This window comes from Cajanus cajan, chromosome 2 (genome assembly GCF_000230855.2).
Source record: "Cajanus cajan strain Asha chromosome 2, NIPB_CcT2T_4, whole genome shotgun sequence".
Taxonomy (NCBI): Eukaryota; Viridiplantae; Streptophyta; class Magnoliopsida; order Fabales; family Fabaceae; genus Cajanus; species Cajanus cajan.
This window is the reverse complement of record NC_138518.1, coordinates 81,169,250-81,193,421: the sequence shown is the minus strand read 5'-3', so window position 1 is coordinate 81,193,421 and position 24,172 is coordinate 81,169,250. Positions and strand designations below refer to the sequence as shown.

General features: G+C 30.0%; 2 protein-coding genes across 2 annotated transcripts; one reads left to right on the top strand and one right to left on the bottom strand.

Moving 5' to 3' along the window:
• Window positions 1-312: 312 nt before the first annotated feature.
• On the bottom strand, window positions 313-6,756 carry LOC109797606 (kinetochore protein). The gene is made up of 11 exons (XM_020357704.3): window positions 6,538-6,756; window positions 6,248-6,466; window positions 6,087-6,180; window positions 5,836-6,015; window positions 5,333-5,422; window positions 3,272-3,379; window positions 2,054-2,107; window positions 1,683-1,797; window positions 1,206-1,363; window positions 1,030-1,125; window positions 313-716 (listed from the first exon to the last, which is right to left on the bottom strand). The coding sequence occupies exons 1-11, from the start codon at window positions 6,705-6,707 to the stop codon at window positions 660-662; spliced, it is 1,341 nt and encodes a 446-aa protein (XP_020213293.1). The 5' UTR covers window positions 6,708-6,756; the 3' UTR covers window positions 313-659.
• Window positions 6,757-17,162: 10,406 nt separating this feature from the next.
• Window positions 17,163-19,585, top strand: LOC109797938 (cocosin 1). The gene is made up of 4 exons (XM_020358116.3): window positions 17,163-17,296; window positions 17,925-18,133; window positions 18,299-19,028; window positions 19,304-19,585. The coding sequence occupies exons 2-4, from the start codon at window positions 17,938-17,940 to the stop codon at window positions 19,461-19,463; spliced, it is 1,086 nt and encodes a 361-aa protein (XP_020213705.1). The 5' UTR covers window positions 17,163-17,296; window positions 17,925-17,937; the 3' UTR covers window positions 19,464-19,585.
• The last annotated feature ends 4,587 nt before the right edge of the window (window positions 19,586-24,172 follow it).

The following is a 24,172-nucleotide window of genomic DNA, read 5'->3' as shown; positions in this document are numbered from 1 at the left end:
ATTGAGAATTTAAGAAATTCTGTTATGCATTTTAATCGAATTTGGGATTATGATGATTCACGTTCAGTAGAGAAGCTACTTAATGCAAAGCTATTTTGAGTTGCTTCTACATTTTTTCTTGTAACATGTACCTTAATAGTTAATCTCATTTCCAAAAGCCAGCGGAAGCTAAAACGGTTTTAGAAAATCACGTTAATTTTCTAAAATACACTAGTTTATTTACAAAAAAAAATCATGATTTAAACTAATAACCCACTTAACTTTATATTAAATATAACAAAGCAAAGAGAGCTATGTTTGAACATTTGATGATTAATAAAATATATTAAATTAAATAAAATCAAGCGTAATAAAATAAAATGTAATAAAAACCAAATAGAATGATACATAATAACATACTTTCATTCATCCAGAGGCATAATCACCTAGAGCAAACCATTACAGGGCACGCATAACTATTGGACTAAGAATAGAAGAAGCACGAGGATGGCAGTTTAGGCACTATACAATTCTGCAGCAAGATAGTGATGTGACTAAGGCATAACCATTGCAGAAATTCTTCCATATTTTGTATGCTAACATGTACTCGAACTATGCAGAGCAAGTGTAGTTCATAATATACCAGATCTGAAATGTCAAATCCACTTCCTTTAATGAATTTAACTCTCTGGCGCAGATTCAATCACACGTACAATCGAGTTTGAATACTTGTGAAACTGCGAGAATGCACACACAATAAATCAATTATTTCTCATTCACTATAACAATAAGCAAAGCACGAATTATTGAGTAAACTTTACAATCAGCATGGCAGTGCTAAAGAGAAAGGAGTCTCTCACAAAAATTAGACAGTAAAATAAAAGTAGAATTCACATGAAAGTTGTTACCGCATATCCCAACTTTAGAAACTTTATAAATTTTTTTTTTTCAGGGAGAAAGTATGGTTGTAATTGGAAGATTTTTAAGCCAAGCATGGCAATTAGAATGTAGATCCCACAGGTCTACATAATATGGAGAACGGACATTTACCTCATCAACTAACTCATGACATTTGCGACCTAACCGTTCCACTTGTACCGCTCCAGTTTCTTTCACTGATGTAATTTTACTATTTATAACATCCACCTGTCAATTGCAGATAAGAAATAACAATTTATTCTTTCATCACATTTAATTGATTTATCATGAAATTTAAGAAATAACACCTCAGATAACATAGCAGCGACATTTCTCTTCCTTGTTTCTATATCACATCTCTTTGTTTCCACCTCTGATTGTGTACTATTCAAGTACTTAGTTGCTTCTTCGCACCTAATATTGCACTCTTTCTCCAACTGCTTCCTCAATTCTTCCATCTGCTCAACTGATGAAGGAAAAACAAGTGGTACAAGTTAAAAGGTAATACAGCCAAAATGTGCATGCTTAAAAAGCAGTTTTATGTACCAAGAAAATTTTAGACAAAATAATTCAAAAAAATGTGACGTACAGTTGTGCTGCTATTCAGCCAGCAAATGCCATTTAAAAGAGGAAAACAAAATTATTGGACAAAAATCATGCCAGGTTACTAGTGATCAGCTTTTGCAGAATGTGTTTCGTAAAAAATTATCATTACTCGTGCTTAAACAGTTAAACCATCTAGCCAGAAATGAAGGCATTGCTTGCATAAGATAACAAGAACGTACCTTTACTTTGTCTTTCGACCAATTTGGCCTCAAGTGACTTCTCCAATATTTTTTCATCACTGAGTTTTGCTTTCAATGCTTTAAGATCCTTTTCAACAGATTTTGCAGAATTTACCTAAAAAAGGCACAACTGACATCAAAGTAGATTTTGCACGGTAATAATATTTGAAGGAACGTGAAGAAGTATAATAGATCTCATATCTCTTAAGTCTAGACAGCACTCTAATTATAAGCTCCATTTAAATAAGCGACACAAAAAAGAAAAAGCTTCTCTCCCCAGTATACAGGGTGAATTACTGAATTTATAGTAAATTTTCAATCATTGTGATAAATGTCAGAGCTGAAGTCAACTGACCAGAGTATTTTAATACCTGTTCTTGTATAGTCTGCATCAGCGTGTAGTGTTTTGACATTTTCTTGTACACCTAACCAAAAAAATAAAAGATAAAGGATAAAGTGATCTACATACAATAACAAAACATTATGAATTTATCCAAGTGTTACAGCTTTTCACGTTGTAGTTTGCCTTTCGAAATGAATTGTAAATGGCCAGAATACCAGTGCATAAATTATTTAAGCATTGTATTGAAGATTGAAATACAGAATATATCTATCTAAAGAAAATTCCATCAGTCGATCCATGTTGAGTCATCTTTTGATCTTCCAGTCACAATACAAGAGGCACTCATCTTGCATAAGCCCAATCAGGTTTAAGCAGTGACACCATTTAATTGATAACTCAGTTGATACATGTGCCATACAACTCAATACAATATAAATGGATTCATTTATCCATTATCCATCCATCCGATACATTCACAAGTAAATTCATTCAACCCATCAATTACGATAAAAAAAAAAATGGATCGGATCCAATACATACATTTAAGCATCCACTACTTTTTCAAAATTCATTAGATTACATATGAGATATTTATTGGATTGAGAATGGAAAAGACTATTTTGACATTCAATAAAAATGTTTTGTGAATTTTAGAAGACTATATAAGAATATAATGACTTATAAAGAAATGAAAGAGAAATAAAATATTTCAAAAATTAAAAATGATTTAATTTTTAAAACATTATTTTTATCGATGGATTGGATAGAGATATTCATCCATAAAAAAATATTGTTAATGAATGGATTGGATGAATATTTTGCTTTAAATGAATTGGATTTTTATGTGATTTTTTAATGAATTTTAAATGAATTAATGGATTATTTTTATCCGATCCATTATGATCGGCCTAAAAAATTATTTGATCCATCCATTTGTCACCCTTACTGAATAGGCCGAGACTTCAAAAAGTTTAAATTTGTTTCGCTTGCATCCTAAAGTCAATCTTAATTAATTTAAGATGAAAGATTCATGATTATGATAGTCAAATGCAGATTAAGGGAGGCTAAAAATAGATCTAGTCTGGAAAAAAAATAACTTGGAATAAACTTCAATAAGACAGTCTACTCATGGAAAGTTTGCATAGAAGTTTAATAATATAAAATTACTTTACCATGACCTATAATGCATATGAAAGGGAGATAAAAAAAAGAAGAAAAAAAAAGGATCTAGTTTGCGACAAAATACCTTGGAGAAAACATCAACAAGGGCACTCTTGTTATGAAACGCCTGCATTGCTGATCTTTCACCATTCCTTGCCTCCTCTCGAGCTATTTTCTTTTCCTCTAAAGCCCTCTTCATGGCAAATCAGGGGAGCAAATTTACATAAGTACTGGCCGAGAAAAATTCCTACAACTCTCTAAAAGTGAAAAACATCTATAAACATGCAAAATAGCCCCTGGTTGTCATTATTGCACCATCAATTCAGTCCTTACTGAACATTTTAAGGGGAGAGAGAGAGAGAGAGAGAATATAAATGAGCACCTACTTAATAAGAGAGCAGCAGAGCACAAGCTAAGAATCGACTACTTATAGAAGCAACTACAGGACATTTTACTGAGAAAAGAAGCACAAAATGTGGTACCTACTGTATAAATAAACACTTCCTGAGTTAATTGACACTTGACAGTGTTATAATGGCCGGAACTAATTTGAAAATGTTTGCACCGAGTTAAAAACTTTTTAAAAAAATTATGGACTTGAATCAAACTTAATGGAAACTTCAAAGACCAAAATTTTATTTTAACTAAGTTTGATTAATGCATACAGCTGGGCTAAGCATCTGCAAGTTGTTCATGATATCTGAAAGATTTGATGTAAGCTTATTCTTGGTTTAGCCTTTTATGCAATCCCCTGGAGCCAACAAGTAAAGAATATTCTCAGTATAAACCTTCCTTTCCCTTTCTCCTCTCCACAACATTTATTTAAAAACAAAAATATCTTTGAATTAGAAGAAAAAAGATAACCTTTCCACATGCTGTGATTAGAAAAACAGGAAAAACAATAAGCTATAATTTTAAATACAATCTTCAAGGACAGAATTACGATCAAAGCAAATTTTGAAGTTAAATAACACTGATTTCATTTTTTTATTTTTTAATCTCAACCATATGTTAAGTTACTTTTAATATAGACAGAACCACAGCCCCAACTTATCTACTTTCTGATGATAATGTAGACTTTTATTGATAATTTAATACCCCAATCTCATTTCGACATCACTGTCTAAAGTACTTCACAATTCTTATTTCTAAAAGGAAAGGGTACATATTTTTATTGATGAAAGCTATGGGTGTGAAATATGCAAGTACACTCGATCTTTTAAAGGAAGTATGCACTAGTAGCCTTGTGCAGATAACAGAATACCATGTGAGAGGAATATGGGTCAATTGGTAAAAAGTTAATAGGCCTAGAATTTGGCAAGTTTATAGTTGGAGGAAGAATGGAGAGGGGACAAGTGTTAGTACAAAAATTTGTAAAAAAAAGGTAGCCATTCATATAGAGAGGCAGGGGAGACAAAAAGCAGAAAGAAATAAACTATGACTCACTATAGCTTGGGCTCTATGTTCTGGAAGTCGCAAGATTTCTTATATTTATACCATTCAGTTGTTTACTTTTCCATACTTGTATTTTATTTTTTTTCCACATATCCATGTATCATTACTGTTCTTTAGAAGTTTATTCCCAATATAACTTATATAAGATATTTATTTCCAGGAAAGTGTGTAATTTGTCTGAATCTATCACTACATGGGATAGATCACAAACCATAATTCATATTTGAAGTTAAATTGGACCATGTAGATGCCTAAATGATGGAAAGTTGGGCAAAGTTTTTTGTTTCAAACTTTTGAGAAGAACAACTAATTAGGCGCCTAAAACAATATTTTGGCATTACAATATAATATTTACTCACATTAGTAAAAATCCAATACAAATTGCAGGAAGGTCAACAATTTAAAACTGTCAAGTGCCAATGTTTTCCAAAATTAGCATCAGATCATACTGCAGAACCAACACAAAAGCAAGGTAGTCCAGTAATCACCAATAAAATATTCACAGTTTCACACAAGCAGATTGGTCGGAGAGATGCCAAGTATGCCACATTTTTGTTGCCAAAAACCATGATTACATAATATAATAGCAAAAACATTTATTATGCCCATAATATAATAGCAAATAAACAACATGATTACATGAATGAATTTCAATTGCAAGTAATTCTAATGACTGGAGAGAACCAAATACCTGTACTTTATCAGGAGATTGAGCAATTTTTGAACGTAGATTTGCATTTTCTAGAACATTTTGTACTAATGTAAATTCAGCATTTGAAATCTGGGCCACAAAAAGGAAAATAGGGTGAATGAGTAAGAAATAATATAATCTACACACCAAGTAGTCAAACTTTCAGGGAGGATGAGGAGGGTTGAAGTAAGCAGACCAAAAAAGGAAACTCAATCAGCAAACTCAAAACACCGCTAACAACAATCAACCACAATGTAACATGCACAAAGAGTAAAGACCTACAGCTACAACTTCTTAAAACCAAAGCCATGCAGAAAAGAACACCAAGTTCGCAAAAACTGCAGCTCACAATATACAAGTTACATTATCCAAAAGATTCAACTCAGTAAGGCTATGCAAATTGCTAACAAACTCTTTTTCTCCTCTACCGTACACCATCCAAAACCACCAACATCAAGGTAAAAGATTCAACAACTAGAATTAGATGAATGACAATTACTGACTTTCTCATCCATTTCCACACTCTTCTCCTTCAACTTCTTCAATTTAGTCCTCAGCGCCACCTGGTTGTTGTTCAGCGCCCCAATCGTTTGCCTCAGCTCTTTCACCTTTGCCTCCACCTCCTTAACAAGAGGCATCTCCCTCTCCCTCGCCTCATTGCATTCCAAAATCTCTGCTCTCAACTAAACCAAAGCCAAACAGTTAAACAAACGCAAAACGAGTTAGAGAATCGAGATCGAGGTCCAAGACAAACCTGCGATATCGTATTCTCCTCCAATTCCGTCCGCTGCTCCTCGAGAGCATTCACTTCGTCGACAATCTCCGACACGGAGTTCATCCTCGCCTCCCTGAGATTTCCAAAATGAACAATTAGGTTTTCTCTTAATGCTGTAATTTAAGAAAATGAGTTATTACCTGTCGAGGCAGAAATTGATGAGAGCACCGAGGAAGAACTCGGTGCGTTGAGGATCCGGCACGAGGAGATCGGCGAAGGTGAATTTCCGCGGACACTCGAGCGCGGTGAGGACCTCCTTGATCTTGTTGTAGAGTTTGATGGCGCGAATGGAGTCCACGTGGAAATCGGGGTTCTCGAGTTGCTCTAGGGCATCGAACTCGAGTTGCTCGTTGTCTTCCCTGCGGAGAATGAAGAAGGTGAGCGACAAATGCGCGGAAGAGGAAGATAAATGGAGAGAAGAGAGAGATACTCGAGGAGAAAGTCGAGGTGAATGAGGACGCGAGTGTAGAGTTCGGAGATCAAGTCAGGGTTAGGGTTGATGAGGTCCTGCTCGGTGACGGTGGCGATCTGGAACTGCGCTAAGATTGAGACTATTTCCGGCCGCCGGAGCCTCGGGTACTCGTAATTCGACGCCGCCATCTTCTTCTGAAAAACTCGGATTTCAAATCATACGAGACTATAACCACCAAATTCAATTAAATTAAGGTAGTGCCAATTTTCCCGCCCGTTACTTTCCCAGTCATAAGCATTAGCGTGCCAAGTAAATATTCTTTTACGATTTTTTCCTTAATACATTATCTTTTTATAATTTACTGTTTTATATTTATTTTTAAACTAATTTTAATATATTTCTGTCACACTATTATATGTAGGAGACATATGTTGTGAGATAATAGTTTTTTATATATAAACTATCATAGATAAGATAACTATTATAAATAAATATATATATATATATATATAATAAATACCTAGTTTGTGATTGTAAAAAATAAAATACCATTTTTATTTAAAAAATTATATATTTATTATATATAACTAAAAGTTATAATAAGTTATTAGCAATAGAAACAAAATAATTTCTACTTTTATTCGAATATAAAAGTTAATAAAATACTTTTTTGTCGTTATAATTGTTTGGCAACAATTTTTATAAGATTAAAAATATTTATATCTTTAATTAATTATTATTGTGTAATTTCTTATTTTTCATGCTAAAATTTAAATTTGTCAAAAATTTTATGTATATCAAAATAAAGAATTGTCTTTATATATAAATATTCTAGTCACAAAGACGTTTTTATCATCATAACATTTAAACATCCTCTATTTTTATTTGTGTAATATGGTTATGTTTTGCATTTTGTCTGATTTTCTACCCCTTTTTAACATAGTTCACAAACCTCTCTTTTTTTGAATTTTCATTGTTTCCTTAGATTTATTTTTTATTTTTTGAATGAAAGGGGCTTAATAGCCTAAATTAAACACCTCTAAAGAAACGCATTGTTGAAGCATCACTAACTAAAGTAAAAGAAATCCTAGATGAGGGTAATAAAAACATGCTGACTCTTCCCACTAACAAAATCAGGATTAACCATATAATTAACTACTTCATTAATTTCTCTAAAAATGTGATTGCTCTCTAGATCTTGTTCCAAATCTGCCACTTCTATTATTGAATTCACTAGAGTTGCACAATTATGAGTGCTCTAATAATCCCTATTGAGAATTTTATAGTTAGAGCCGAATCTGATTCAATGATAATATTCTCTTAGAGGCCTCTGTCTTTGATAATTTGAAGACCAAAAAATATTGCCTAAAGCTCTGCTTGGAGAACCAAGCAACTACCTAGATAACATGAGAGGCCTAGCAAAAAACCTCCCCAATGGTTTATTATGACACCCTTAAACACTGCTTCCATTCCTGGGTTATGGACAGCTCCAACACAACTCAACTTGATGTATCCAAAAGGAGGTGGTGACCATCTAATAGGAGATAATTTGTAAAAATCATATCGGGGGTACCTTAGCAATACTCGTATGCTTTGGAGATATTTTGCCACCATCTACGCACAAAAGTGGAAAAAGCAAGGCTATTAGTTTGTTGGTGCTCAAAGACCAAATTATTTCTGGCTCTCTAGATATCATCAACCACAAATGCAAGCATGGAAGACCAGTGCTAATGCTCGATCCCTCGCACTCTAAGATTATAAATAATCTAGCTCTGGTAGTATTCATCAAAGAAAGTCAAATCAAGGTGACTATTCATGAGATTGCACCAGACAACTTTAATGATAGGATAGTCTCTTAGTGCATGTCAAGTACTTTCCTGCTCCATGTGACATCTGGGGCAAAGATCATCAATGGTCAAGTCTCTCTTCCTGCGAGTAAGGTTCGTTAGTAAGCTATTGTGGACAGCTTTCTAAAGTATCAGCTTAATGCATTCAAACCCCTTCCAACGCCAAATGGTAGGGAAAATAGGTAAGGGGTGAACTGGTTCCTTATTCAGGAGAGAAAGGTAAGCAGATTTAACAAGAAAACATTCGTCAGGAGAGTCTTTCCAAGCCATCTCATCATCCTTTCTTTCACGAATAGGCCTTGCATGGGCTTGGAGAACCTTCAAGGCTTCATCTGAAAGGTATGATTGAGCTTGTTCAAGTCTCATGCATTGTTGAACGTGACATAATCAGCAACTTTTGCACCATTTAGGCCAAGCAGCTAGAAGTCATGCCAGAAATCAACAGATTTCCCATCACCAATTCTCCGAATAATGTTATTTAAGAAACTAGACCAAGTTTTAAGGATTTTAGTCCACACACCGCAGGTTCAAGTGATTCTGCCTCATAATGATCTTGAGGTTAATATTTCCACGACATTGATACTTGGTACGAACCACTCGGACCCATAGAATGTCTCTTTGATTACAAAAGTTCCAACTCACTTTCATTAGAAACGCATAATTGGTTTCTCGCATGGATCTTAATCCTAAACCTCCTAGATTTTTAGGTAGACAAATGGTTCCCCAATGAACCATATGAATCTTCCTGGTATTATCGTCGTCTCCCCCAAATAATTTTTCTAGTGTTCTTATCCAATTCATCACATAGAGAGCGGAGGAGAAAAGAATTCTGCATAGTATAAGCTGGTAAAGCATTTAACACAGACTTGGATAGAGTCACACGTCCAGCCATGGACAAACAATTTCTTTTCCAACAGCTCATACGCTACGAAACTTTGCTTGTGATGTTATTATATGTGGTCTTACTGACTCTTTTATGGTGAAGTGGAACCCCAAAATACTTCCAAAGATCAACAATTCTTTGGTACCCAAAGGCATCGCTAATTTGCTTCCTAACCTGCCAGGAAACATTCTTGGAGAAAGAAATCTTTGTTTTATCCTTGTTAACAAGTTGACCAGAGCTGCTACAAAAAAGGTCAAGGCATGTTTGAATAACCTCAACTTAGTCTATATTTGCTTCCACAAAAAGGACCAAATCCTCAGCAAAACAAAGGCGAGACAATTTTGGGCCATTCATTACAAGTTTAATGGGAATCCATAAACCATTATCTACGGAAATCTTAACCATATGGAAAAACCTTTCCATACAAAACACAAATTATACAGGGGATAAAGGGTTCCCTTGACGAATTCCCCAAACAGAGTTTCACCATTGTAAAGAATCTTCATCCTAGTAGTTGATATGCATGCCATCACTAGACTTACATATTCCTAAGGGAACCCTATATCTTCAACTGTATCTTTAATGAAGCTCCATTTAAGTTTGACATAAGCTTCTTCCATATCTACTTTTAACATCATCCAACCTTTCCCTTATCTCTTGTTGCGCATGGAATGTATAACATCTTGTATTATGATTGTGTTATCGGCTTATCGCTATTGTGCCTCCATGATATGAAATTGCACTGGTGGGGACAAACATGACCAACCATTACATTACGCAACCTATAAGCAAAGACTTTTGTAATGACTTTGTAGGAAACGTTGTACAAGCTAATGGGTTGGAGTTGTCATAGTAATGTCACATTCTCTTCTTTAGGAATGAGCATAATTAGCGTATCATTAATACAAGTGACTTTCTGTTTGTCTTCCTCAACCTCAGCTATAAGTTGGCACAAAGTTGACCCCACCGTGTTCCATTAAGATTGATAAAACAATGTCTGGAAACCATCTGATCAGGTGTCTTAGAATAGTGGATTAAGCTTAACTCAACCCTACAAAACCGGCTTGTAAGGTAAGGGTTGCTTTTCACTTATATATTATTCAATTGCCTAATCTCTAGTCGATGTGGGACTTGGGTTTTTCCCAATACACCCCCTCACGTCCAGCACTATGATCAGGTGTCTTAGAATAGTGGATTAAGCTTAACTCAACCCTACAAAACCGGCTTGTAAGGTAAGGGTTGCTTTTCACTTATATATTATTCAATTGCCTAATCTCTAGTCGACGTGGGACTTGGGTTTTTCCCAATACACCCCCTCACGTCCAGCACTATTGAGCTTGGTACGTGGATAAATGATGGGTGGCCCTTTTTAATGATCTAGGATTGGCGGGACTTGGGTTTTTCCCAATACACCCCCTCGTGCCTATGAGACATGCATCAATGGTGGGTGGCCCATTTTTAAAGTAATCTAAATGGCTCTGATACCATCTTAGAATAGTGGATTAAGCCTAACTCAACCCTACAAAACCGGTTTGTAAGGTGAGGGTTGCTTTCCACTTATATATTATTCAATTGCCTAATCTCTAGTCGATGTGGGACTTGGGTTTTTCCCAATAAGGTGCTTTAAAACTCCCCATATGTCTAATAGTATTGTATATCTCCTCCTTTGAAATGCAAGCTCATATATTGTTAATATCCTCGATGTTCGATTCTGGAAAACATTTGGTTAGGAGGAAAGGAACCTGAGGTTTTGAATCCTCAAACAAGGATTTATAATAACATGTGGTCCTTTTTTTATATACATATTCCCCCAGTTTGTTTTTAAGACTCTACACAGTTTTTTCCTACGAGTGATCGTCGTGCCAAGGAAGTAGTGGGTGTTCTTATCTCGAACTGAAGCCACTTGCAACGAGATTTTTGGAACCAGATAAGTCCTCTCTCGTAGTTACTCCTCGTACTCTTTCCAAAGTTTTTGTTGGAGTCGTTTAAGGAATGGATTGTAATGTAGAGTGCAACACTCCTTAAACTTTACATCTAAACGATTTTTATGACCCTTCACACGATGAGAATTTCGTTATTTCCTCTTTTTTTTCTTGATTTTTTTTTTTTGTGCTATAACCTTGGAGATCATCTTCTTTCTTGGCAGAAGAGTCATTAACCATAGCAAAACATCCAACCCTCATAACCCTAACACTATTGGCAACTTCTAACAAAAAATCCAACCTTGATAACCCTAACACTATTAGCAACTTCTAACAGTAAAGTATGTGTTAACTTTATGGATGACTAATTTCATAATTTTGACATTATTAGTAATTTTTAACGATAAAATTTCGTTGTGTTTTTAGTTAATCACCATAACTATTTATCTTTTAGTTGTATAATCGCCTACATGGACACAATTTTATCGATATAAAGTATTCATTAGTTTTATTAATCACTAATTTCTATTACGAAATATGACTGCTTTTATCTTTAATAGAGATTCTTTTTTTTTTTTAAGTTTAAAAATATTATAATTACTTGAATATGTTTTTTAGTCTTAAAATATGAGTAAATTTTGATTTTACGAATTAAAATTAAAACTCATTTATTTTTTGAAGACTAAAAATATATTTAAGTAAAAAATAAATAATAAAAGAAATATATTATTACCCAATGAAAATGCATTTAACGAATGTTTTGGGCCAACCTTAACAGCCCAGCAGCTTATTTTGTGGCTTGGGGCTGGACGGGTTTTGTCTGCCAAAATTGTGTCCTCAGCCCTATCACGAAGCATTAGAGTTTACAGAGTGGCTTTGCATGTGTTAGAGCATCTTAAATGGGGTTGCTTATAAATAATCTCTTGTGCCACATCACTATCACATCAATTCTAGCTCATTTTATGAGTTGCTTAAATTTTAGTAAAGTTACTTATAGAAGCAATTCTGCTAAAATTTAAGCAACTCATAAAGTGAATCAAAGCTGATTTGACAGTGATGTAGTATAAGGACCAGATGTTCTTAGGAGCATCTGCATATTCCGTAATTAGCGTCATAAATTCCGCTCCTAAAAATATGTTTTTTATTTTTTGATTTAGGTGGCATGGGCCGTGGGGTACCCCCGAATCCGATCACTAAAGAGGGGTGGGCCCTAGTGCAAGTTAAATTAGAATATTGGGCCCGTAGAAGTTAGAACTCAATCCAATGTGGGTCCGTTATGTTTTATAATAGAATCAAATTGCTTATATTTAATTTTATACCTGTAAATCATTGCTCTGAATATGTACCGTTTTTTCACATTTTTAATAGAGGATCAAATCACAGTGACATTTATAATGTTAAAATATCTTATGATAAATCATCAAATCTCTTAAAAAATTCATCAAAGTAAAGAGCGAGGATTTGATTAGCCGCCAAATCTTCTAAAACTTTAATAATTTGTCAACTACGACGATTTGATAATAAAAAAATATAGTATATCATTGTTTCGAAATATAATATTTCTTTTCATCACTTAGGGGGATGTATTGGTTTAGGATTTCATAGGATTTTAAAAGACTTTTTTTGAGTAAAAAAGTCCATTGGTATTCAATCAGGATTTTATGTCACTTAAAAACAATCCAGTGGTATTCAATCTGGATTTTCAAGATTTTTTAAAGAGTCCATTAAAATCCACTGGTATTCGTTTGAGATTTTTTACAACTTAAAAATAATCCATTGGTATTCAAAAATATAAGGATTTTAAAGGATTGTTGTGTGAGAGGGATTTTGAAGGACTTTCTAGTGTTATCTATAAATACCAGAATCATAAAACAATCCCATCCAAACCCAACGGATTTTGAAGGATTGTTTGAAGTGATTTTTCAAGTGTTTCAATAATTTTCAAGTGAGTTTTTCATCTTTTTTTTTCTATGCTCCTGTCTTCTCTATTTTTTCTCTACTAATAATATTATACTATTATTCATTGCTCATATATAATATTGTAGTACCGCTCTCATCCCATTCTCCTATTTTGTGAAACTCTGATATGTAAATGATAGTGTCATTGAGTTGCTCTATTTTTCTGTTTATTCTTTTTAATTGACTTGCTTTATTTTATTTTATGTAGTTGAATTTGTTCCTTTATATAACAAAAAAAAAATGCTTGAAATTTTAACTTTTAAGTGGTAATTTTTTTATAACACACATCAAGAAAAGAAAAAGGTGAAAGATGAAATTGATATCATAATCTATATATATATATATATATATATATATATATATATATATAAGATGAATTTGTTAGGGTTTCTGTGAGTAGAATGAGATGAAAATGGATCTTAGTTGGGGGAAGAACCCTCTCAGCATAAAAACTATGAACTCTCTCATTCCCTTGAATTTGTTACTCTTATCCCTCCTTTTATGACTCAACAATTATTTTATTTTTTTTACTATGATTTTTTTTTTTTTATATTGTGAAATTAAGATTTTTTAATATTTTTAAAAAAGAAAATTAACATAAGACATTGTAGTATCTAATTTTTTAGGGTTTAGAATTTATGCCTTTATTAGCTTATTTTTAAAAAAATAAAATATTTTTAAAATATTTGTTAGAATAATTTACATTTATAAATATCATTAAAAATTATCATATAATATATAACTAATATATATATATATATATATATATATTCTCTATATCTAAATACTTCCATTTATATAAAAAGATTATATATCTAAATATTTTCTCAGTATCGAATATACTAATTTTTTTTATATAAAAAATTATCTTTTGTTTCTATATTTTCTTTTTTACATTTTTGTTATAATGATTGAGATATTTGATCCATTTGGATAGCCAAGATATATTCGATCTTGTATAATTGGTGTGCTTCTAAAAATAATAATATAATTTTATTGATTTTGTCTCTTATCTATAATTATTTATATAACTGGTTTTCAACATATATTATTTTACATAGAAATAATAAAGAAAAAGGAAAAGAGAAAGAAAACTATGAAGCTTGGACCAAGGAGGATTCCGATGAATTGTTACAATTGATAGTGGATACTATAAAAAGATGATAGAATATTATGGAGAATTATTATTATTATTTATCTAGACATTATTGTTTTTTTAATTATTTTTATCTTTGACTCTTTTTAAATTTGAATGTATGAATTTTTTTTTAAATCTTATTAAATCTTATCAAATGTCAAAACTCCACAAAATCCCACAGAATCTATTAAAATCCTGATTTAAAAGTCTTGTAGAATCCATTAAAATCCTAATTTTAAATCTTGTAGAATCCTGCAAAATCTTAAAAGTCGTGAAAATCCTGCAAAGTCTTTTAAAATCCGCAGGATTTTTTTTCACTAAAAAAGTCCTTTAAAATCCTAATCCAATACACTCCCCTAAGAGTTTAGGATAAAAACACTCAAAATCTTTCGCACATAAAAATCATGATCACCATTGCGTAAAAGCCGACAATACATTAAATACAGAATTTACAATAATGCTAATAAATTAAAGATTAGAATATTTGTATTTTGAGAGTTTATAATACTCTTATCTCTTTGTCTTAATTTTAATATTTATTCTGCATGCAAAAAGTCTTATGTAATTTAAAAGTCGATGTTAAGAGTAATTAATTCTTATAAATTGAATATAAAATATTATTTTATACAAGAGTATTTTTAAGAATTTTTGTTTGATAAAAGTATTTTTAAAAATTTTGTTAACTTTTTATCTAATTTAATTTTTATTTATCATAATTATTTATTGTTCTCACATGAGATGGTCTTGAGAGTAATCTCTCTTATCTCTTCGATGAGCTTGATGAGCCTCTTCTCCTAGGTATATTGGTTGTACCGAGATGGAGGTGGTACCTGCAAAAGAAACTCTGATGTTAAAGTTAGTTTTCGATAGTATAAATGTCTCGTATTTATAGTAGACGTACCTTGATGGTTTTAGGGTTTTCTCTCTTTAGGCGAGAGTGAAGTTGAAGTCGAACCAACATTGGCCGCGAGCCCCATTGACTATAGGCCCGCGCACGTGATCGATGTCGCAGCGTAATTAAGACCGACGTGGAACTCAATATTTGGTACAGGCAGTACATTTATAAATTAAATTTTAGTTTTTTAAAATAATTATATTATAAATCTAAAATATATTTCTTATGTTAAAAAATATCTATATATATATAGTTTTTTAATATAATTTATTTTTTAAAATATAATATTTATTTGTACATATAATTTATTATAAATTTTAACTATATATAATACTAGTTTATAATTAATCTCATTTTTTAAAGAAAATATTAAAAATATTGTAAGATATAGAACAAATTAAAACATCAAATATCTCGCTTATAAATTATTATATAGTTAATAGCAGTATAATTTTTGAACTACATATTATTAAAATAATTTTACACAACTTGATATATTATATTTATGTAAAAATAAAACGTAAAGAAAATATCTTAAAAATTATAATAACTTTACATATACAAAAAAAATGTTAAAACAAAAAGCTGATATCATAATTTTTATAAATAAAAATATAAAAATATATATTTATACTCTGGGTTTGGATCAGTTGAATTTTAAAATTAAATCCGAAATATGATAAAATTTAATATTAAAAAATAGTTTTTTTTAATTATTTAATTTCATTTTTTTATCAAATTATCAGTCTTAATTGAATTAAATGAGACCCATGAATTCCCACGTGTTGAATTTAAAACTCCATTCTAGAATTGTTTTCATTAGTGTGCAACATACGCCGTCGTCGTATCCCAAAGTGTGGCACGTTATCCAATTTTGACTTTATGAACAAAAAATGGTCATCACTACGCATATTTCATTTATAAATTTAACTACAAATCAAACACTTTATCACTTTAAATATTTTCAGGAAAAAGAAATTACATATGTATAGATATACCTGCTAAAAGAAGAAAAAATCTTCTTTGTTAATTTCTTGAAACAGATAGTTTGTACTTTGTATTAGCATGTAGTTATATATATATATATATATATATAGAGTTAATCATCTTATTAATTTTATTAAGATCATTTTATTCTTAAATTATATTATAAATGATTCAATTGTCTTTATTTATTTATTTATTTTTCTTTTTGGTAACTTTTTCTCACTTTTAAGCTAATTGCTTACCAACAGACTTAATACTTTAATACTCACCCACTATCTGTAATTTTTTTAATATAAAATATATAAAAATGCAAAGTGTTTGTTTTTCATTAATTAAAGAAAAATTAGTATAAGAAAAACGTGAAAACTAAATTGGATTATCCCCTTATTATTAGAATAGATTTATTATTATTATTTATTTTATTTATTGTATCATATTATTTATTTTAGTATAATTTTTTTTCTTGCTTCATTTCTTTAATAACTAGGCATGTTCCGTATTCTGTTGGCGATAGTTTAGTTTCGTTGTCAAATTTAAATTCACTGACAAGAAAAGTCATATACGTTTTCTCTTCTCGCCAAGATATATAAAAAGTACATATTTCCAAATTAATTATCAATATATAACTTTTACTGCTCAATAATTTTATATTAAATATGAATTTTGAAAATCCAACCATTAGATTAAAAGCTCATATCTATTAAATTATATATATTAAATTTTATATTAATCTAAGATGATTTGATATCTTATTCTCATAAACAAAATTGACGTAATATATACATTTCAAAATATATTAAAATATGAACACTTTGATTACCTTCAAATTGTTGTTCAATTTTAATAAAATTTGATATATATGATTTAAGAGATATGAACTTTCAATTTAACGGTTAGATTTTCAAAATTCACATTTAATTTAAAGTTATTGAATGTGTAATACTTAGTAAAAGTTATACCGGTGTCATTTGAACCTTCCTCATTATATATATATATATATATATATATATATCCCTTGATGCATATAAATTCTCTTAGTGCTGATGAGTTTTCATTGTTTCTTTCTTATGATTAGTTATCAACAAAAATAAATTAAGACCAGTTGAGGAAAGTCTTGGTAATATCTCTTTCTCCTTTAGATCACAGGTACATACACCACTTACTACTTAAGGTTTATCTGATATTTTTATACATAATTTGTTGCAAGATATATATAGTTATATATGCACTCTTCTGAGTGCAAGATTTTCACTTAAGATCTTCTCAAATGTGAATGCCAAAGTGAAACTGCTGGCTGGATCACAACCCCATGAAAGGAAATTAATGGGATGATTAAAAGATAGTTAACGCGCGAGAATAAGAAAAGGAAATGATTTTAACTTTTCCATTTATTAACGTATGTATAGTTATTATTTTCCATGGATCCTTCCATATATATTAAGATAACTACTGAATGTCATAACACCTTATGTATATGTATGATACGTTAAGATATAACTCCTGCAATACCTCAAAGATTCAAAACAACACGTATGTTCTTGCCTTAATTACTTAACCTGATGATAATGATAACCAGAACCATTATATATACGTAGAAGAATTAACTTCCCTAGCTAGTTGTACTAATGAAATAATTGTATATATGATGGATGATTGAATCAAATGCCCAGTGGGAGGAATTAGAGTACGTTATACAAAATTGCAACAATTAATTGCATTTCTAACTAAGGAGCACGTATTTAATAAATTATTTGATTGCTTTTCATGAGCAAAGGAAAATTAAATCAATGGAGTTGGACTTAACACCGAGGAGAGCAGAAACAATGTTTGAGGGAGATGGTGGAGGTTATTACACTTGGTCAAGTTCTCAAGTGCCACTTCTGGCTAAGAATAACGTGTGTGCAGGTCGCCTTCTGCTTCACCCTCGTGGCTTCGCCCTTCCTCATTATGCAGATTCTTCCAAAATAGGTTATGTCATTCAAGGTCAGACCTCATATATATTTCTATAATAATGAATTATTATAGAAAATATAATAATTTTATTAAAAATTATTCTTGACATAACTCAATTTATTCAAACTCGTTACTATTTGATGACTTTATGTAGAATACAAAATAAACAAATCTAATTATATGTGACATGTGCAGGGACTGATGGTGTAGTTGGGTTGGTACTCCCTAACACTGGAGAAGAAGTGGTTTTGAAGCTAAAGAAGGGAGATGTTATACCAGTACCTATTGGAAGTGTCTCTTGGTGGTTCAACGATGGAGATTCTGATTTTATTATTGTTTTTCTTGGAGAAACTTCAAAGGCTCTTATTCCTGGTGAAATAAGTTATTTCTTTCTAACTGGGGCTCTGGGGATTATAGGAGGTTTCTCTACTGAGCTCACAGGCAAAGTATATGGCTTAGACAAAGATGAGGTGGAAAAGCTCACTAAAAGCCAGATAGGAGTTTTGATCATCAAGCTAGACAAAAGTCATCAGCACATTCCTAAACCCCAAATAGACATCACAAAAAAACTAGTGTATAATATAGATGATGCACTTCCTGAAAATGTTGTGGAAAATGCTGGATTAGTCAAAACCTTGAAGGAGGAAGATTTTCCTTTTATTGGAGATGTTGGGCTAAGTGTGATAAGAGTGAAACTTGAACCGGGTGCCATTAAGGCACCGTCATACTCAATAAGCCCTACGGTTCAATTAATTTACATTGCTAGAGGAAGTGGCAAAATTGAAATTGTGGACTCCAATGGAAAACGTGCATTAGATACTAAAGTTGAGGTTGGTCATTTGCTAGTTGTGCCACAGTACTTTGTCCTTGCTGAAATTGCAGGAGAAGAAGGAATTGAGTGTTACTCTATTGTCACAACTACAAAGTAAGTTGTTGGAATTTTACACAAATTAATATTTATTCATTTGAGAATCCAAGAACCAGCATGCCAATATGGCATGTAATTAACAACGTTAAAAACTTATTTAGATATAAGTTAAAAGTGTTTTTAAGAATTTTTTTATCTTTATTTTTAGCAAAAAAATTATTTTAAATTTATATTTAAACATGTTTTAAGAATAATTGATTATGTCATCCAAAAGTATGATACAATATGAGTGCTAAAAAGAATGACCAATTATATATTTATATTATTTACAGGCCTTTATTTGAAGAGCTGGGTGGAAGGAGATCAATTTGGGGTGCCTTATCACCAACATTAGAACAAGTGGCTCTTAACGTTGATTCTGATTTTCAAAAGTTGTTCATGTCCAAGATCAAGAAATCCACCAATCTCATTCCACCTGTACCTGATTCTTAGTCCCACACGAGTGATATTAGTGTGTGACATACTGGTGTATTTGTTTATGTAAAAATTTTATACGATGATGTATGTGAAAATTAAATTTATCTTTTCATGTGAAAATTAAATTCTTGGCTTGACGTTTATTGTATTACTTTTACCTTTAAAAGAGATATTTTTGGTAATAATACTGCTTAAAGTTCTATTCAGAAAAACTACTAATGAAATATTCGTTCAACGTAATTTATAATATCCATTTGTAAGGAAAAATTGTTTTTTATATGAGACTTAAGTTATTTTTATACACTTTTTCAATATTATTTTAAAATGTGAGTTTAAAATTAATTCAATCTACAAAATTAGTTTATAAAATAAAAGTTATCTCTCATGAACTTTTTATTCGACTTATCTCTAATTGATATGAGATAGATTTAGTTTTTTTCAATAAATAAATAATTATAATTATATATTATTTCTTTGATTGAGACAATAATTATTTATTAGAGCTGTCAAAATGAGTCGTCCTGTCCAACCCTATCCACCACGGGTTGGTTAATAAGTGAGCCAACCCAACCTGACTCACCTTTTAATAAGCTAACAAAAAAAGAGTCTAGTCTAATCCACCACGAGTTAGTGGGTTAAATGGGTTGTCTCACTTAAATTTAAAAAAAAATAACAAAAAATCTAATTTTTTTCTAATGTCTAGTCATTTTTAAAAACAAAATGTTTTTAAATTATTTTTTAAATATCTGATCACTCAAATCTATTTAAAAAAAATAAAAAAAATTTAATGTCTAACCATATTGTCTTTTTTTTTTAATTTCTTTTCTTTTTCTTCCACAAAAATAAGTTTTTAACCCAATAAATAACCCTCACAGTATAACATTTGGCTGAATGAATAAGTAGATTATAGATTTTTTTTTTTTTTGAGTGGGTTGTGAAATTTTCACTTTTTCTTTATATAAGTGGGCCATAAGTTTATATATATATATATATATATATATATATATATATATATATATATATTAGTGGGCTCATGAGCCAGATTCATTATGATTCAATTCAAGTGAATCATATTAAATTTTCAATAATATTAAAATTTATAAATCTTTTTCAACTCAATTCGACTCCAACCCATGATACACCATATTATGTCATGGGCCGTTATCCATTTTCACAGCACTACTATTTACCAAGTTAAATGATTGATGCTTTTGGGCCTTTCATGATCTAATAATTGAGCAGATAGCAAAAGGCAATTGTTATTTTCATTTCTCCCTCTTATTTTTTGTTTTAATTTCTTTCTTCTAGATGAGATTGATGAGGCAAACCATGATTATAAAGAACGAATGAGTTCGTCGATGTAAGCATCAGCCATCAAGGTTCTCATAAATACAGATACAACTTACCAGTGTTTAACAAAAATAATAATAAAATAAAATTATATATATATATATATATATATATATATATATATATATATATATACTTATTCTTGGAGTAATTTTGGAGTAAAATGATCCTTCCCATGGAAATTGACAGTTGTAAGTTGATGCCTCACTTCACACGTTCTACTTAATGTGGTTGTTGAGGAATGCATCATTGATCTGTGAACAAAATTATGCAATCAAATCTCTTACAGAACTGAATGATAACTTCTCAGTGATGAGATCTAAAAAATAGACCTAGATTGCAAAAAAAAAATATCTTGGGAATAAACTTCAATGAGACAGTCTACTCATAGAAAGTTTGCATATAAGTGTAATAATATAAAATTACTTTACCATGACCTAAAATGCATATGAAAGGTAGATAAAAAAAGACCTAGTCTGCCACAAAATACCTTAAGAGAAAATATCAACAAGGGTAGTTTAGTTATGAAAAGCCATTCCTTGTCTGATCTCTAGCTATTTTCTTTTCCTCTTAAGTCCTTCATGGCAAATCAGGAGAGCAAATTTTCATAAAGACTGGCAGAGAAAAAATCCTACAACTCTCTAAAAGCGAAAAACATCTATATCAAGCATTCAAATTCACAGTAATAATAATATTATAATTTAATCCTATAATATATTTTTCAAATCACTCCTCATACTCATAAAAAAAAAAATAGCCCCTAGTTCTCATTATTGCACCATCAATTCAATCCTTAATTACTGGACATTTTAAGAGGAGAGAGAGCATAAAAATGAACACCTACTTAATAAGAGAGCAGCAGAGCACAGACTAAGAATCGAATATTTATAGGAGCAACTACAAGACATTTAACTGAGAAATTAAAGAAGCACAAACTGTGGCACCTAGTGTACAAATAAACACTTAACTGAGTTAATTGACACTTGACAGTGTTATAATGGTCAGAACTAGTTTTAAAATATTTATTTATACAAAATTTAAATATAATTTAGATATTTAAAACATATAATATATATATATAATTTATTATAAACTTTAATTATATAATAAACATGAACGTGTATTCCACAACCACAAACTAAAATTCTAGTTAAAAAAAAAAAGAGACAGTTATTTAAAAATTCTAATATCCGCAACAAAAGAAATAATAATTTACGAAGTAGTGATTTTAAAGGTAATATTAAAAATAAAATTTGTGAGTGAAAAAATTATCACATTTAATTTAGGTAACTTTTTTATTATTTAATAAATATAAAAATTCCTTTTACATCATTTATTCTGGAATCGATGTAAAAAATTATTTTTAAATTATAAAAATGTCATTGTGTACTTTTTATATTGATTATTACGCAAAAGATATAGAAAGAAAATTTTAAATAGTATTTTTAGTTTTTTACATTAGTGATGAAATTATTCTTTTTTAAGTTGTTTTTAAACAATCTATATAACTTGTTATAAAACTGTTTAATAGTGTTCTAAAAATAATTAAGGAAATAAAGAATGAAATTAGTATATTATAATATTAAAAACTTGTCATTTTCCCTTTAAATATATAAAGCATTTATAACAAAACTCATATGAGAGAAATACAATGAACACACTATTTAACACACTGTATTTATCATTTAAATTTTACTGAAAAAATAATAATAATTATGTGTCACACACATTTTATTTAATGATTATCCATCCTAAAATGTAACTAATGAAAAAATGTAATTAAAAATGTGTGTAAAAAGAGTGTATTTTTACACTGACACTATGTTTAGAAGAAATAAAAACGAGAGGAAAGAAAATAAAAAAATAAATAATGTTGTAGTTTTCTTTATTTATTAAATAGAAAATTAAAAAAAAAAACTTAATTTTTAGAAGAAAACAAAAACAAAAACAAAAGTTGTTTCACCTTTTCTTCACCTTCAACTTTTTTCCTTTCCCTCACTTTTCAATCAACCGAACATACATATATACATACACATATATATAGAGATAGATAAAAAATGAGAGAACACTTGTTAATATGAAAATAATTAATAATAATTCTTAGATTAAAATAAATAATTTTAATTAAAAAAATTATACATAAAATTATCATATACTTAATCATCGTATTTTTTTCTTCTAAGTTTATTGTTGTTGTTAATTTTATTATCTTCTCTTCCATTGCACTTCTGCCACATCATTGCCACCACAGTCACTAACATTATCACTATCACAATTATCGTCGTTGTTACTAATGTTTTTATTACTACTCTGTTATCATTATCATTATCATTATTATTGACAGTGACAATAATGATAACAATGATGATAATAACAACGAGACAATGGTAATAATATCAAAGCATTTGTCCATAAAAAAAAGGCGCTCTACACTGTTTTCTTTTAAACTTTTAATTCTTTTGAATATTAAGGCAAAAGACCTTAATTTGGTAAAAGATGTATGGACACATCATGTTATCCATGTTATTTAATACATTGCGCAATTTATTATTATTATTATTATTATTTTGTAAGAAGAGTATCAAATAGTATATTACATAATTTTTTTAATACACTTTTTAAAGGATTTGCAAAAGACTGTACTTTAGAGAATAATAAAAATATTATAATAATTGTTAATTCAAAAATTAGTTAAAAATTGTGATAAAATTGTAATAAAATTTAAAATTAATTATAATATTTATCGTTAGGATGGAATAAAATTGATGATTGATTAGGTCTATAATTATACAGACAAATCCCTTCTAAACGTGATTAGTTGAACCACAATTGTGAACAAGAAAATTTTGCGAAGAAGAAAAAATTGACATGTTTCATTTCCTTCCCAAAAAAAATAACTAAAATATTAAGTTACTTGCAATCGAGTGTATTCAAATATAAAAATGAATTTAAACAGTGGAGCGTCAAAACATTATGTTAAAAGAGGTGAAAAATATTTTTTTTAATATTTATATGTAAATATTCTAATATCATAAATAATTTATTATTATTTATATTTTTTATATTTTTTATATTATATTATATATCAGTTTTATATATTTTTTCTCTTTTCTTTTTATAACTGTAAATTAATATAATATTTTATATATATCAATTTATAATATATTTTTTATAAATTTTAAGAGAATAAAAAAATTAAAATAATTTTGACACATTTTTAAAAAGTGGGGATCATAGGTCCCTCCTTTTGTCCATAAATTTAAATATAATTAATTTGAGTATGTGATAACATTAAAGAGGTGAGAGAGTTCATTATTAAATAAAATATTTGAATTATGAATATAAAAACAAGTCAAAATTTAGAATGAATTTTT

Bases quoted from the DNA above. Each gene is read 5' to 3' on its own strand.
- LOC109797606 (XM_020357704.3), bottom strand. From the start codon at position 6,707: ATGGCGGCGTCGAATTACGAGTACCCGAGGCTCCGGCGGCCGGAAATA. The intron at 6,467-6,537 runs GTATCTCTCTCT...CATTCTCCGCAG, and splicing joins CACCTCGACTTTCTCCTCGA to GGAAGACAACGAGCAACTCG. The intron at 1,798-2,053 runs GTATTAAAATAC...TGCCTTTTTTAG, and splicing joins TGCAGACTATACAAGAACAG to GTAAATTCTGCAAAATCTGT.
- LOC109797938 (XM_020358116.3), top strand. From the start codon at position 17,938: ATGGAGTTGGACTTAACACCGAGGAGAGCAGAAACAATGTTTGAGGGA. The intron at 18,134-18,298 runs GTCAGACCTCAT...TGACATGTGCAG, and splicing joins AATAGGTTATGTCATTCAAG to GGACTGATGGTGTAGTTGGG. The intron at 19,029-19,303 runs GTAAGTTGTTGG...TATTATTTACAG, and splicing joins TCTATTGTCACAACTACAAA to GCCTTTATTTGAAGAGCTGG.